Genomic DNA, 12,722 nt, shown 5'->3' with positions numbered 1-12,722 from the left:
AAGGACAGCTGGATGTAAGAGGCCACATCTTTACGGTGGCACAGAATTCACCCCAGAGAACCGCTCCCACCGCCAAAGAGTCCATCTCCAAAGACATGTAGCCCCTAAGGCAAGGGGACATGTGCACCACCCCCTCATCCTCACCATACCCGTCGTTCCTTCCCACTAGACTCCAAGCAGCTCCTCACTGAGGGTCAGGCAGGAGTGATGTTTCTCTCTTGGGTGGTGTTTCTACAGAAAGCATCGCCCCCATTTTCCTACAAAAGGTACCTCACACAAGGGAGACTATTTTCCTCAGGAAAGAAGAAATCTGAGAGGTTCGGAAGGACTGTGTAGAACACTATGCATAAAAAATAGTAAATCCAGGCTTTTCTTCTGGGTTTTCTGTTCCTCACATCCCAGATGTGTGGCCATGAAGCAAACTCCAATTTTGAACAAATTAACATGAATTCACACAGAGAGGCTGAGAGGTCATTTTTTAGGTGTTTCTTGCCTAAAATAATCAGAGCAAAATGGCCTGGATCGTAAGATCCTGTGTACGTTCCTGGATTTTGTAAGAGGACAATCTGGGGCCCTAGATAGTATCTCAGGCCTAGGGGACCAAGGGCTGAACTGGGTTTTGAGAGAGACCCACTCCACCACCTTGTAAATGGGACCAGCAAGAAAACACAAAGGGGTCGCCCTTCCTACCCTTGGAGTAAGTAAGACAAGACTGCATTTAAGGGCAGCTGGTAAGAATGGGAGAGTGTGTGGACTAAGAGGAAAATACTAGGTTCCGAATTTCAAGAGCTTGCTGTTTCTGCTAAAACCTAAAATAGAGGTGGGAGCTGGGGATGGGGAGAGACAAGCTAGCTTGCCCCTTGTACTTAGGGAAACCTTCAGGCCTCTCTCACAGAACCAGCCAGGCCTCTTGCCAGCCCTCCTGGAGAGGCTCAGAATGACAGGAATAAAGAGCCTGTCACCCACAGAGGAGCACCTCAACAAAGCACCGATCACAGCCTTGGTGTCCAAAGTGCCCAGCACAGCACTGAGAGGGAGAGGGCCTGGGCAGGTGGCAGCGGACACAGGAAGGACCCTACCTGCTGGGTGGGTGTGTATTTGACGGTGTGGGAGTAGTCGTAATTGTCGATGATGTCCAAGTCCTTCACAGCATCTCCGGGAAGGGGGCTACTGAACTGCACGTTCAATGGGGCTTTTCCGGCCCCTTTGGTGTAGACCGTGAAGTGGGTTGGTTTCCCGTTTTCCACACCTGGAAGGACAGACTGTGAAGTGAGGAGACAGGCCTGGCTGGAGCGGTTTCACTCTTACAACCAGTCCGACGGGTTCATCAGCCCCAGCCCCAGCCCTAGCAAGGTAGTCGGTGACAGGGGCTGGTACTCAGGAGCACTGCCAACCCCTCGGCAGGAGCACCGCCTCTGCTGAATGGGAACCCCAACAGGACCAGCCTTTCGAGGAGACAAGTCCCTCAGGGTCCCCGGACCCAACCTGCCCATGGCCACTGGACTACAGAAGGTCTCTGGGATGGCCTTTCACGGGTACTCTCTTACCTGCTTTGCTGAGCCCTGGGCCTTCTGCCTTCACTTTGCTGGCATCATGGGAAGGGTCAACTTTCACTCTGAAAGGGCTGGCGGGGATTTCCTGCAGGGGAGACACTATCTCAGTAGGAAAGCCCCTGAATCTTCTGCCAGAGCTTAGCCTTCTGCCCAACGTGAAGGGGAGACCTCTGTGACTCTGGCGGGCAGCAGGCTAACTTCTTTCCCCACAGGTCAAGTTTTCATACTCTAGCCTAAGGTAGGGGCCATCGGGGGTCATTCATGAATGCCTGGATCCCTCCATCACAGGCTTTGACCTGTGATGCTGCACAGCTGAAGGAAGGTTTCCTCCAAATGAATCAGAAAACTCTGAGCCTTTAACACCAAAAGTTGAGTTCTTAGGATGCAAAAAATCCTACCAAGAATAAAACCCAAAATGACAGTAACAAAAAGGATTGGGCTAAAGGACAGGCCCTTAGGTACAGTTCAGAGCTAAGGTTTGGGGAATGGGAGGAGCTGATCAGAAACAGGATTGTAATTCTTCACAAAGAATGGTGCAGATTATCAGAATAAAGGCAGAACAGGCTAACTGGATGAAGTCAATTCAACACCAACACCTCAGGCAGAGAACTTTCTCTTGAGATTCCATCCTTACAGGAGGTTAATCTGAATCATCAGGATTCCACTGTTCCCTGTTTCAGGTACCACTCGCCTTATCTTCACCTATCACAAATAAATACAAGCTCAATTTGAAAGGTCAAACCTCCTCTCCCTATAGAGGTATAAAGGTCAAGGCCAAAGCCATTGCTTCCAAGGAGGAGAGGTAGAACACATCCAGAAGTTCATTATGTTTCAGTCAAAGACTTGACAAGCATTTCTAACAAACCAGTCTCCTTCCAGAGCCCTGCTATATCCCATGAAAACACTGTGTGCCTCACTTTGGTCAGAAAGTGTTAAAACCTTAGTTCTGGGTGGGTTGTTTTTTTTTTTTTTCCTTACGGTATTCAGGAACCAGAGAGGAAAACCTGAGAATTCTCAAGACACTGCCCTATTGCTAAAAAAACAAAACAAAACAAAACAAAACAAAAAGGAAATATGCACACCGGTGGCCAGAAAGAACCCAGGCCCAAACACACACCTGAGATGCAAAGAGAACTTTGATAGTGTATCGCCCGGCGGCAGGAGGCACATATTTGACCGTAAACGTGTCGTTGGCGTTGTGAATAATGTCAAAGTCCACGTCTTCCTCATCCTCACTTAACACCCGGGCATCACATTTAATGCCAACGCTGACATCACCTGGAACAGACCAGCTTATGAGCGCACCGGTGTACAAGAAACAGCATGTCCCGTGCAATCACTTCCAGCTCAGCTCAGCTAACACCCCAGAAAAGCAGTTGGGAAGTTTCCAGTGACAAGCCTGACAAAGGGATGGTGCTAAGTCAGGGCTTTGGAGGAGGAATAGAGGATTAGCAAAGATCACCAAGGAACTGCCACAGACGCTCATTAGATGAACAATTACCTATTCAGGTGCACTATTTTCTAGCTCAAAGTTCACTGCCCTTCCAACATTAGGAAAAGACCATTCTTCCTCAAGAAGCATCAACAACCTCAATGGGGGAACCCTCCACTCACCTTCCCCAGCCTCAGTACAGTCCACCGTGAAATGAGTAGGCTCATTTGCCTTCAGTCCACTTCGCTCCACACCTGGCCCAAACACCTTGACCTTCTGGGGATGGCTACCCTGCCCGATACTGACCTAAAAAGAACACAGTCCAAAGTTATAACCAAGTTTTCCTCCACTTGGACCCAGTGAAACGTTGCTAGTTAGCATGGAGCCCAGACCCGTCATAGGTCTTGGCTTTTTCATAGAGTGGCCAGGATTAGGAATCTCAACCTACCCTATAGGGGCTGCGTGGGATGTTCACGCCTCCCCAGACCACAGCAATGGTATGCTTGATGGCCTTAACCGGGGTGTACGAGCAGGCATACGTGCCGTCCATCCGACTCTTCATCTGGATGTCAATGGGCTGGCCTTCCCCATCCTGCAAAAGAGCAGGGGCTAAGAACAGAAACTCGCCTTCACATAGTCTTCATCAAACAGGGCCACCATTGCTTCCCAAGACCATCAAGTCACCACCCATCCAACAAAACATCGAACAACTATGATATGCCACACTTTCACAATGTCGTCACCACAGGTGACAAAATACTGGCTGCATTTATTTGTTTTTTTCCTAAGAGCAAATGACCCTGCTAGAAAGTCATGACCACTCAATACCTCTTAATTTGGGGGTGCCTGGGTGGCTCACTCAGTTGGTTAAGTATCCAACTCTTGATTTCAGCTCAGGTCATGATCTCAGGGTCGAGAGATTGAACCCCTGCATTGGGCTCCATGTTCAGCAGGGGTCTGCTTGAGATTCTCTCTCCCTCTCTGCCCCCCCAACTTGGGTGTGTGCTTACACATGTGCACACTCTCTCTCACTAAATAAATCAATCTTTTAAAAAATCCTCCTTAATTTTAATTCCTGCATTTAAATCCCTGGGCCAAGTTTGATTAAATTAGATAAACATATTCAATAAACGCTTATTTATAAACCTCCGGTGAAGGCCTAGGTAGCTTTGGCCACACTGAAGGACATGTACAGGGGAAATCTGAAATCAAGCCTCGTTTCCAAAGAATACAAATCATAAAAATGAGAAAAGCACCCTGGCTTTACATATTAGAATCCCATGTAATCTGCACATAACCTCAAGAGATATTCTTCTTATTCCCAGCGTGCAGATGAATAAACTGAGGGTCAGGTAACAGAGCCAAGTCGCCATTACAGCGGCGAAGCAGGTCTCCCGATGAGTGCCTGCACAGATGGTCCCTCGAAACTTACCTGAGCAAATATCTTCAAGGGGGCTTTTCCAGCATCCTTAGGATCCACAGTGAACTCACACAGGTTGTTGACAATGCACCCAGATTTCTCCAAACCTGGCCCGTATGCTTGGACCTGGGGCAAAGGGCCAATAATGATTCTCCTTCTGTGCAATGCCTGAACGAAACCCCTACATAATGACCAAGGACCCAGGAACAAGATAACAAAACCACCGGTGTCTGATTTCACATTACCTATGTAACAGGATGGCTAGGGAAAGAAGAAAATGCTCCAGCAGGTTGTAACCCCAAAATTACAAACAGTATCATTAACATCCTAGCAGGAGGAAAACTCTCCAAAACCAGGCCCCAAACTAGCCTGGGGCTCCTTGCCTTGTTCTGAGCAGAGACAACTTCTAGTACCCAGGGCAGGGATCTCCAGTCATGTCTGGGCTCAACGTTTCCACACAGAGGGGACTCAGAACCTTTACCACAGACATCCCAAAGGTTTACAGCTCTAGAGAACAAAGGACCAGCCACTGGCCAATGAGGAAAGGCAACTAGCCCAGACCGCCTCCAGGTTACAAATGGCTCCCCGTGTGGGCCAGGGCAGCACACGTGGGGGCATGGAGGCTTCCTCCTGGCAGCCAGGCCACCTCAGACTCAATGCTTAACTGCAGCCTAAGAGTGTGGCAGAAGCGCTTAGAAATACTGTTCCCATTTAAGAGACGGGAGTTGGGGAGAAAAAGAGCAGCAGTGCCCATGACCCCCTGCACGGGCCAGGCACTGGGCGAAGGGCTGTCTTTATGCACGTTAGCTCCTTGAATCATCCCAGAAACACTGGGAGGCAGACAGGGCCATCATTCCCACTGTAAAGAGAAAGAATCTTTTCTTTCTCGCCCAGCATTAGAAAATTCTGGAGTGGTACTACCAGGGTTCCAACTCAGATCAGCACCCTTCCTAAGCTCTGCACGGCTCCTTGCGGCCATCCCTCAACAGGCTGGTTAGGGTCACCCTCTGCGCACCACAGAGAGGGCCAGGAGCCAGGAGGAGAGCACAGAAACGTGACAGGCTCACCAGATCCGGGTTGTAGTCTCCTGCAGCCGGGTGGATGAAGGCCATGTATGGGCTGTCCTTGATGTCTTCGTCATCACACATGATGTGAACGGCGTACTCCCCGGGCTCCTTGGGCCAGTACTTGACATCACATGACCCATCGTTCTGGTCATCATACTCAATCTTTGCCTGGGAGGGGCCTTCAATGGCAAACCCTGGGGACAAGGTGAGAGGGACCCCTGGTTGCATGGTGGAAAGAACCCATTTTATTGGCTCATTCCCTCAAAGCAAGTATCAGCCAGAAGACTGAAATCTGTTTGTATCCCTTTCTGACAAAACCAAGACTACTGAGTCTTCACTAGATATGGAAGGTTGGATTTTATACCATGGGGTTTTGTTGTTGTTGTTGTTATTATTGTTTTAAAAACATCATCTATCAGGGAAGGTCAACTAAAACCTTAAACCAATGCCCGCCCTTTGCCCCATCAAATCCGCTTCTGGGCTCTTGTCTAAAGGAAGTAATCAAGGCTATGCATAAACAGAAACAGTCTATGTACTCAGCACTGTTTCTACAGGAAAACAGTGGAAGTAACCAGAGAGCCTAACAATAGACATATCCATGCAATGGAATTCCAAAGAAGCCAAGGAAAATGAAGACAAGGCCTATCTTTATGAGGCGGAAAGACAGAAAGATTACCCCGAGGTATTCTTTGTGGCAGATGAATGTTTCTATGTCCATGCATAGAAAAAAAAAAAAAAAAGCCTAGAAGGATATGCCAAAAGGTTTAATATCATACCAAAACATTGATTCTCTCTCTAGAAGGAAACACTAAAGGTGATTTCTTCTTTTTGGCCAGTTTGCTTATTCTTACTACCTGAAACAGTTGGTCATCACCCTATGGCCAGTACTCCTATTTCTGTACATAAGGCTTTGCTGGGACACAGCCACACTCCTTCCCTTACCTCCCCCTTCTCTGGCTGCTTTCATGCAGCCACGGCTGCAGTGGGGAGAATATGGCCCACAAGACTGAAATATTTGCTTTCTGGTCCTTTTTAGAGCAGGTTTGCCGACCACTGTTCTCAAGTGATCCTATATACATCAGAGGTGTGTTTAAAATATACTGTTCCACTCCGAAGAATATTTTTTCTCCAAATTTCAAATTTCAGCCAAATTCCTTCATTCATCTAGACTAAGAATCAGTCAACATGATTTGACGAGTGCCTCCTACGTTCCAGGCACTGTTTCAAGCACCGTATCCACAGGAAACCTCTACCTTGAGGTTTAGCAGATGGATGAATGAAGAGGCAGAGGGCAACTTGCAGGGCAAGAGGAAAAGGAAAATCGCAATCCCACAGCGGTACCAAGAGTTGGACTTGGGGGGTCAGGAGGCTGGGGGAAAAGGGGAGCGAGGCTTGGAGGAGGCCCAAGTCTCAGTCTAACACTGGAACCAAGCCTCATGTCATCTCAGCCCCCCAGGGCTGCTGGCCGGCTGCTTCCACCTACCCAGAGACCCCACTTCAGAGCCAATGGACTCCACCACGAAGTCCGCCGAACGCCCGACAATTCCGCTGTGGAGGCCAGGGCCCCACGCACGAACTTTCTGCATGCCTGCTTCAGGGCCAACTTGAACCTCAAAGGGGCTAGGAGAAAAGGAACAAAAAGCATTAAAGAAGAGCAAAGAAGGAACTAAATACAGTCATAAGCTGTTTTTTTCCACTCCTTTTACCTGGAGTCCCAGTGTCCAGCCAAGCCCTTTCTCCACACAGGTGCACCCACAGCCATTGTTATGTCAACAATATAAGTACTGTGGCTGCCTTGGGGCACTCAGGTGGCCGCTAGGTGGGCTCTCAAAACACCCTGCCTCACACTATCCTTCCCATCATTCACCTTTTGAGTGCAGGGCTCAGCAGACCTCGAGCTCGAGAAAGTAAGAGTGTGCCTGCCTTCCTATATCCTGCTTATATTATATGAATAAGGGGCACCTGGGTGGTGCGGTCGGTTGGGTATCCAACTTGTGGTTTCAGCTCAGGTCATGATCTCAGGGTCCTGGGATGGCGCCCCGCATCAGGCTCCATGCCCAGCACGGACTCTGCTTGAGATTCTCACTCTCCCTCCCCCTTAGCCCCTCCCACCTGTGCTGCCTCTGTCTCTCTAAAGTAAATAAAATCTTTTTTTTTTTTAGATTTTATTTATTTATTTATTTGACAGCGATCATAAGTAGGCAGAGAGGCAGGCAGAGAGAGAGGAAGGGAAGCAGGCTCCCTGCTGAGCAGAGAGCCCGATGTGGGACTCGATCCCAGGACCCTGAGATCATGACCTGAGCCGAAGGCAGAGGCTTTAACCCACTGAGCCACCCAGGTGTCCCTAAAATAAGTAAAATCTTAAAAAGTATCTTGTAAGACAAAAAACTAAGTTGAATAGGCTTTATCTCACACATGAACGAATGAGTTTTTTCTTTTCTTTCTTTTTTTTTTTCAAATGATGAGCTTTAACTTTAGCATAGCAGAATAAAAAAAAGCAAAGGGGATACCTGGCTGGCTCAGTTCGTAGAGCAAGTAGCTCTTAATCTTGGGGTTGTGAGTCTGAACCCCATGTTGGGCATAGATATTGCTTAAATAAATATACTTAATTTTAAAAAAAGATTTTGTTCATTTATTCATGAGAAACAGAGAGAGAGAGAGGTAGAGGAAGAAACAGACTCCCTGTAGAGTGGGGAACCCAACGTGTTACTCGATCCCAGGACCCTGGAATCACAACCTGAGCCAAAGGCAGATGCTTAATGGACTGCTGCTCAGGCACCCCAACTTTTTTTTTTTGAGCTTCATGAGTTTATTTTTCTATTTTTAAAAAAACTTTTCTAAACAGGCACCCCAGCTTTTTAAAAAAAATCTTTTATTTCTCAAGGTAAATGGAGTTTATTCTTTTCAGTCTAAAAGTGCCCCCAGGAGGGCTGGGGGGAATGAAGAGGGGAGGGTAACTGGGATGCCCACCCACGGGCAAAGCTGTAGACTGCGTCCCTTGGCTCCTGACTGCGCTCACCTAGAGAATTTTAATGTAAACCATGGCAGATTTTACCCCCATGGCATTCCTGAACAGAGGCACACATTGAAAGAAAGAGAATCTTAGTTTATATAAGGGTGTATAGACACACAGCGCATTTGCTCTCTATTACTGCTCCTTCTGACTTCCCTGCCTCCTCCCAGCCCCAGACCGCCAGCATTTGATTTAAAGCAAGGCAACCGAAACCACAGTGCTGTTTTTGAGAACAGGCCAAATGTCCGTGGGCTGCTCTTTAAAAAAAGAAGAAAAAAAAGAAAGAAAAACGTTTTCAACAAAGCAGATCTCTTTCCCTCCTGCAGCCTGGGGAAGCAACCTCCCTGAGCCTGCCTGGAGCCGAGCACGCCCCCAGAGAAGACGCAACTCCGACTGGAGACTCACCTCTTTGGAATGTGGTGTCCCCCCCACGTGATGGCGATGCTGTATTTCCCCGGGGTGCTGGGGTAATACTCGAATGCATAGACTCCATCCAGAAAGCCTTTCTGTTTCACCAGCTCCTCCAGGCCCTCTGTGGGAAGAAAACACACCATTTTTCCAAAGCAATTCCAGGCTCCCAACAAGAATCCAAAAGACAAGAACAGAAAGATAGCAATATCCACAAGATGTAAGCCATAGAGGGAAACGGGCTGCCTCAGAATGCAACCCCCTCAAAACTTGGGAGATTAATCCAAGCCTAAAAATAGACCCATCTCTGCTTCTAAGTGTGGGGAAAAGGAAGATTTCCCACCTTAACCAGCTTTCGAAAGCTCAGAGAACCTTCTACAGAGGTGGGGGCCAACAGGTCCTTGACCTCCTAGTCGTATCTTAATTTTTCCTAATGATCATCGCTAGCTGTCTTAGCCTCTCATGAAATGGTCGAGGGACACTGAGCCCTTACAAGTATTTGGCATGGGTTTCTGCTTACTGTCCTGGCATATCTTTCAGCAGCAGTAAGAAAGCTCCTGCACGCTATCTACAAGAGAACAGGTTTCAGATGCTGTACCACAAACTCCAGGTTCAGCCATCAGGTAGAAACTTGTTTTATGTTGTGCCCTGAGGTTTGGCTGGGAAAGCCACTTAGCCAAGCGAGAATCCAAGGTCGGGGGGGGGGGGGGGGGAGCCTCCTTGGCTCCTGTAGCAACAAGCCAGCAGGGAGGGCAGCCCCAGAGCAACTTGGCTCCAGGTCTGGGCAGTCTAGAACCTTGGCCACCCTTCGAACACAGCCTTCCCCACAGCTTGGTGCTCTGTGATCAAATATTAACTTTCTGGAGCTCAGAGCACTCCTGCCCCAGCCCGTTGAAGATAGAGAGGATGGGAGCAACACAGAGACCACGCACATTCCCACAAGGCAGAAACCCATGGAGGGCTGCTATGCCTACAGCCAGAAATGCTGGGGCAAACGCGCGGACGGAGCAGATCCTCGTCCTCGTGTCTGCGGTCTCCTTTCCCGAAAAGGGAAGAAGGAGCTGCAGAGTGCAACCCACCCCTCCATGATCAGCATTTATCTACAAAGAAAACTTAATCTCAGGGAATTTTATTTTCCTTCTATAAGCACTGATCACAGTAATTAGGTACTTGGCATAATTTCATAGTCTATAAAATGTAACCTGGAGTGGAAAAATTACTGGCTTTGGAGACTGTGCTTGCATTCCAGCTCAGATGCTTACAAGCTGTGTGACCTTGGGCAAGACCCCTCCTCTCGAGCCCACGTTTCCTCAAATAAAAAGTAAGCCACTTCAGGTTGTCGCTCCAAGGACAGCACTTTCCAAACTCCATTACATCACTGCTTTTTCGATTCCCAGAAGCCTTAAAATGGGGAGGCTGTCAAGCTACCACTGGTCCCACTGCACCCAGGGCAGACATTACTAATCAATCCCTGCCTCCTTCCCCCATGGAGCTCAGGGCACCTCAATTCTTTTATACCATTCTCTCTGGGATCGATCACAACTGCCTGTGGCATGAAATCCATACACCAGGGCTGCAAAGCTGGCCCAGGTCACACCTGAGATGGGGAAACAAAGGAGCACTTACTAGGACCCTTCACAGTGACAGCGAGTTCCCCGCTTCCAGCAGCCTTGGTATCAACCTTGAAGTCTGCAGTTTCCCGGATGCGGATACCTTTGGGCTGCAAGCCTCGGCCACTGGCCCGGCAGGCGTTTGGACTACAGGCTGCAAACAGAGTTTTGACATCAATTCAACCTTTCATTCGTTCGAGTTGAGCAAGCCAAGGTAACCTGGAGCCACCCGCCAAGAAAATGTTTGCTCTGCACAGAGAATCTGCAGCAGCTGCCCAAGGCCAAGGGTCCTGTTCAGGGAGCACACCAGGCTAGCAAATAAGGACACAACATAACTTTGTCCAGCCACACTGGGGTGGGGGCGCTGGGGGGTGACTTTGGCAAAGAAAGGAGGAGAAGCACAGCCTGCATTCACTGTGCTCCTGGAACCCGCTGAATCCTGGCGTTTATCCTCTCGGTGGTGAAGGAGAGTTAAATCTCATTTCCACACTCAAGGGCCCAGTAATTGGGAAGACCCAACTTTTTCAAGTCTACTTGGAAAGTGTAGCACTTGAAAACATCTGACCGCGTTCCAAACTTTGGATCGGCCATTTTTAAAAGCCAAAATGTGATCATCTTTCGCATGGAGAGCCAGGGGATAGCTCAAAACGGAACCCATTCGACACCCCCTCAGCCAAGGCAGACAAACATTTTACTGCTGTCAGCAGGTAATCGGAATGTGGGTGGCTATAAATACAACAATTAGCAATAAACACCCCTCCTCATTTGGTTTCTGGATCTAGTTTAAAAAACTAAAGTCAGAAGTCTAAAAATTAAGGACCGAAGTAGCTTCTAATAATTTCTTACATGAGAGGTCCAAAAAATGACCATTCCAGGGAGGTCATCAGAAGGCTAATAAAACACATCCCTGTACCCTAGGAATTCTTTGCCAACATAGAAGACCTTTTTAAGTACAGAAATGAGAAAGCGGGGGTAAAATGTCATGTTGTTGACTAAGTAGCTTTTCCTTTCTAAATTTAGCAATGCACATTTGACAGTTTTCTCTATGCCAGGAGTGGGATCACAGACTCCAAAGGATGAAACTCTTTACTCCATAGAAGGAAGATAATGCCTCCTCTGGTCCCCCCCCCCTCCCTACAACGTCCTCAGCTGGCTGCTTGGCAGACAACTATTTCTGGAAGAGACGGACCCATACTCTAGGAGTCAGAGAAGATTTTAGGTGGTTTGTAGGCGAATATAAGTTGATGGCCACATTTTATGGCAAGTGACATTAGTTTTCCATTGTGAAAGGGGGATGAAGATTCTTTTTAATATAAAATCAGTTAAGTAGGAGAAGTACGTCAAAAGAAAAACCCAATCAATTAAATTCTAAACAGTACAAGTGACAAATGGACAACGCAAGAGATGAAAAGCATCATCCATTGAGTGAGAGGAAGTCAGAGAACAGTATCAGAACAGGAAAGCTGTTAAAAAAATGCTTTCTTGCGTTATGTCAAAGAGAGTTTTGTTTATGAATATGTTGGGTTGGTTTTTTTTTGTCAAAAGGAGAAAAGTTGATCATACCAGAAATAAGTCACAACAGGATGACAGGACTTCCCGTGGAGGGTTTTAATGTGCCTTAAAAAAAAACAACCACTCATGGAAATTCTGAACATGGGTATTAGTCTCAACATCAAAAGGGTAACTGCTCAGTTCATATAAACATGAAATGGAGCTGAAGGAAACCACTGAATTATCTACCACTTAGAGATGTTTTAGACAAGTTTCAATGTAATGAGTGGGCTTGGGGTCCAGCTGGCCAAGTGATGCTGACGTGTATACTGTCATGTCCCGAGGGCACCAAGAGCACGGGCCCAAGGTGACGTGTGTGGGAAGCATGGGAACTGGGAGGAAAGTCCCACTCAACCAGCCCTTACCCAGCGAGGAGCCTCTGGCCCAGTGCTCTCAGTTAGGAAGCCAACAGCTTTGGGGTCCAGGCTGACCCAGAGGCAGGATTCAGAAGAGGAAGCCAGCTCTACAGACGCAGAGACAGAGGACAGAACAGGGAAAGGCAAGTATTGGTTAGAAAAGGCAGCAGAGTTGGAAAACAAAACAAAACAAAAAGAACAACCAAGTCAGAAGGAAAAGAAGTCTAACATTAGAGAAAAAAATGCATGCTCTGGCTGCAGAAGGGGTTTAGCAGCAGGGTTAAGGGGTTGACAGAGACCTGGGTTCTCCTT

The 12,722-nt window shown here is 47.9% G+C and overlaps 1 protein-coding gene across 4 annotated transcripts in view; it reads right to left on the bottom strand.

The window, feature by feature from the left end:
- Window positions 1-12,722, bottom strand: part of FLNB (filamin B) — a 146,267-nt gene that overhangs the window by 53,611 nt on the left and 79,934 nt on the right. For all 4 annotated transcript variants that reach the window (XM_059161308.1, XM_059161309.1, XM_059161310.1 and 1 more), the window contains exons 9-18: window positions 10,520-10,657; window positions 8,891-9,017; window positions 6,956-7,092; window positions 5,473-5,666; window positions 4,418-4,531; window positions 3,434-3,577; window positions 3,168-3,291; window positions 2,671-2,831; window positions 1,548-1,638; window positions 1,080-1,249 (exon numbers count right to left, since the gene is read on the bottom strand). In XM_059161308.1, the coding sequence (XP_059017291.1) occupies window positions 1,080-1,249; window positions 1,548-1,638; window positions 2,671-2,831; window positions 3,168-3,291; window positions 3,434-3,577; window positions 4,418-4,531; window positions 5,473-5,666; window positions 6,956-7,092; window positions 8,891-9,017; window positions 10,520-10,657 (1,400 nt within the window). The remainder of the gene's footprint in view (window positions 1-1,079; window positions 1,250-1,547; window positions 1,639-2,670; window positions 2,832-3,167; window positions 3,292-3,433; window positions 3,578-4,417; window positions 4,532-5,472; window positions 5,667-6,955; window positions 7,093-8,890; window positions 9,018-10,519; window positions 10,658-12,722) is intronic.

This window comes from Mustela lutreola, chromosome 2 (genome assembly GCF_030435805.1).
Source record: "Mustela lutreola isolate mMusLut2 chromosome 2, mMusLut2.pri, whole genome shotgun sequence".
NCBI classification, from domain to species: Eukaryota; Metazoa; Chordata; class Mammalia; order Carnivora; family Mustelidae; genus Mustela; species Mustela lutreola.
Note: the sequence above shows the minus strand (reverse complement) of the source record. Positions and strands in the feature narration are given on the sequence as shown.